The sequence below is a fragment of the Schistocerca nitens genome, chromosome 7 (assembly GCF_023898315.1).
Source record: "Schistocerca nitens isolate TAMUIC-IGC-003100 chromosome 7, iqSchNite1.1, whole genome shotgun sequence".
Classification (NCBI taxonomy): Eukaryota; Metazoa; Arthropoda; class Insecta; order Orthoptera; family Acrididae; genus Schistocerca; species Schistocerca nitens.
The window spans coordinates 576,218,804-576,222,241 of record NC_064620.1 but is presented as its reverse complement, the minus strand read 5'-3'; the positions used below and the strand labels follow the sequence as shown (position 1 = coordinate 576,222,241).

The 3,438-nt window shown below is 49.7% G+C and overlaps 1 protein-coding gene across 1 annotated transcript; it reads right to left on the bottom strand.

The window, feature by feature from the left end:
* Window positions 1-819: 819 nt before the first annotated feature.
* Window positions 820-1,263, bottom strand: LOC126195754 (twist-related protein 1-like). The gene has a single exon (XM_049934382.1). The coding sequence runs from the start codon at window positions 1,261-1,263 to the stop codon at window positions 820-822; it is 444 nt and encodes a 147-aa protein (XP_049790339.1).
* Between the last annotated feature and the right edge of the window lie 2,175 nt (window positions 1,264-3,438).

The following is a 3,438-nucleotide window of genomic DNA, read 5'->3' as shown; positions in this document are numbered from 1 at the left end:
CTATCTATCTATCTCGCTCTCTCTCTCTTCTCTCTCTTTCTCTATCTCTCACAGTTCCCCCTTTGTATTCGCTTCTCACCGTCCCCACTACTGTCCTCTCTCCATCTACCTCTCTGTCTTTCTCTCTATGCCTTTTTATTTGCTTCCCGTCGAACCCACTAGTGTCCTTTCTCTCTCTCTCTCTCTCTCTCTCTCTCTCTCTATCTCACAGTTTCCGCTTTGTATTTCATTTCCATCGACCCCACTAGTGGTGGCCCTCCTCAAGATGGGCTCAACCTCTCTCTCTGTTCTCCTTGAAGAAGAAAGTGACCAAAATCTCTCTCTCACTCTGTCTGTCTCCGGCCTCTCCCTCTCTCTCCCCCCTATCCTCTCTGTCTCTCTCTGTTTGCCTCTCTCTCTCTCTCTCTCTGTGTCGCCGGCCGCGGTGGTCTAGCGGTTCTAGGCGCTCAGTCCGGAACCGCGCGATTGCTACGGTCGCAGGTTCGAATCCTGCTTCGGGCATGGATGTGTGTGATGTCCTTAGGTTAGTTAGGTTTAAGTAGTTCTAAGTTCTAGGGGACTGATGACCACAGATGTTAAGTCCCATAGTGCTCAGAGGCATTTGAACCTTTTTTTTCCTCTCTCTCTGCCACACACACACACACACACACACACACACTCAAACGGTCCCTTCCTTTAGTTTCCCCACGCCATTCCAACAGGTGAGTACCCTATAGTGCTAGGGTCTAGTGGACCTGCCACTCCTTCCATGTGTTTCACTGCCTCTTCCTCTGTTCTCGCTGAGGAAGGAACTGACAGAAAGCTGGGACGGCGGTAAGCCTAGTGGTGCGTCGCAGGCAGGGCTGAGCGTGCCGTGGTGCCGAGGTGCACAGTGCTGGTGCTGGTGGTGGTGCTGGTGGTGTTTACCGGGTCCATGAGGCCGGCGAGCGGCAGCGGGTAGGCGTCGTCGCCCGCGGCGGCCACCAGCTTCTCGAGCGCCTTGACGGCCTGGTCCACCGGCGGCCACTCCGCCCTCGCCGTCAGCGCCAGCAGCTTCAGCGACGCCTCCCGCATGCCCGCCGTCGCCGAGCCCGGCTTGCCGCCGCTGCCCGACGAGCCCGTGTCGCCGGACGTGGACAGCCGGTCCCCTTTGGGCGAGTCCCGCTTCTCGGCGTCATCCTTGTCTCCGCTGCCGCCCCCGCCGCCTCCGGCGCCCGCGGTGCCGCCCGCGGCGCCGCCCGCGCCGTTCTTGCCTCCGGCGGCTGGTCCGCCGGCCTTCTTCATCTTGGATCGCGAGTCGGGCGCCTCCTCTCAGGACCACCTTTGGTCCACAGCGTGGCGTCCACCACACCGAGACGTCCCCGAGTCTTCCCAACTACTCAAATGGGTCGAAGACGAGCCGAATGAAGCACTTCAGTCATACACATCTAAGACTGCAAATAAGTCCAGTCTGACGTATTCTTCGCCAAATCTCAGCACAGGAACGTCGTCGTAGAAGACTGGACCAAATGACAAGAACGTCTCCAGGCACATACGTAGTGATTTGAAACCTTGTACAATTATCTTGCACGATTCGCCAAGCAACGTTCACAAATAATTTATTCGATAAATATATACTGAGTTGAGAACGAAAAAAATTGTGATCGTATTTTTATAGAGGCCTTGCGATATATATATGTTTCATCGATGCACGCTCCCAAAGAATTTTAACCAAGAACAAGTGGCAAGATATTCTCTAAAGTATACACCAGAATCGAGCACCGTTTAATGGAGAAAATCTCCCAATTCCGTGTGGCAGGTACCAATTAATTGGCCTTCAGGTTCAAAGTCTGATAATTATCGCACAAAATTCACTATCCAAGTGGAAGCATGCAGAAAAATCCAGAATACTGATTTACGTCACTGTGGAATAAAATTCGTAGCTCGTTGTTGCTTTACTTCGAGAAGAATGGCTAAAAGTTACGCCGGCAGCAGTACAACTTTCTCCTTATTTACAGGCATCACAGTAACAAATCAAAATAACGTAACTTAACTTCACAGAGACCAGTAAACTGAAATTATTTATTTCACGTTAAGAAGGCTAGTCTCTGATAAAATTACAGTCTGGAGAGCAACAAATCTGGCAAGAATGTTGTAGCAATTCTTTAGAGCGGAAACTCTTGTATCATTTCACTGTACACGACAAATGTTCTTCACCTACTATATCAACATTCATCTAACTGTCTATAAGCACGCAGAAGTGTTTATTTTGATGTTCATGGACAATAAAGCGTCACGTTGTATTAGACGCGGACTAGATACCTAAAATTTTCGTCAAATAATTCTTTTTTTATACTAGGTTTCGAAAAGGAATTGAGTGCATTGCGCACAATATCCGAGCACAAAATTAGCTGCTTGACTAGTCCACAGTCCAGGCATCCACTAGGCTACAACTCGACAAATTCACTCACATTTTCAGTCGCATATTGACAACGTCAGTGCGACACATACACACCTCAAGGAGGTCGTGTAGCATGCAACACGTAGTAACACCTCATACGCTTAGTTGATATTATAACTATTTCTGACTACTTATATGGTGTACGAGAATGCACAGGCGCTCTTGAGTACCTCTGTCTTGAAAATAACACGTCACATACTTGCATCCTTCCCACTAGATGATATTTTTCGACTTAAATTGTTCTCCATTCTGGCAGATTGGTTAGTGTACTGTTCAAGATATTTTTCTCGACATTTCTGCGTGCTCTGTATTGTATACAACAACAGAATCGTTACAGGAGGGTCTGTTTTGAGGTACACACCGTTGAAAAATTGTGACAACAGTTATTTTTCAATATATAAATACAAGTAGCGGAAGTGTTCCTGTTTTCCAGAAATGCCAGGAGTTAAAAGCGCACGCTAGGCGGCAAAGAACTTGACACAGATTGGAACGGCTACCGCTTACGGAACAGGTCACTGCCGATACTTTTTACGACCGCGGCACGGAAAGCCGGTCTGCAGTTGCAAAGCCACAGCGCTAGTCCGCGTGGCGGTAAAAAATCTGTCGAGTTGCACAAGTTTGAGCGTATTTTTTTCCGTTTGCGGATAATACGTGTAATTCTGACAGAGTTTCAACCTGCTCACTTTGCGTACTGTCACTGACGAAAATGTGCTGGTCACACGTCACTTGCAAACTACCACAAAGTCACGTGCAGTGGTCGCTTTTCGTCACACGTAAACCGTACAGCACATTCTGAGTTTGTGCCAGTTGTAGTCGGTATCACTCAAGTGAGGAATGACGTCGACGCAGTACTGTACTCGCAGCCGGCAGCACAGTTTCACACGTAGCGCCGCAGCGTAGCACCGCGCGGCGACAGTGTGTCGATGGCGGGTCCACAGTGCGTGCGGCGCCGGAATCGTGGGGTCGAGATGACTCGGCAGCTGTCGCGGGAAGCGGTCGCTGGGAGCTATACGCCGGCG

Bases quoted from the DNA above. Each gene is read 5' to 3' on its own strand.
- LOC126195754 (XM_049934382.1), bottom strand. From the start codon at position 1,263: ATGAAGAAGGCCGGCGGACCAGCCGCCGGAGGCAAGAACGGCGCGGGC.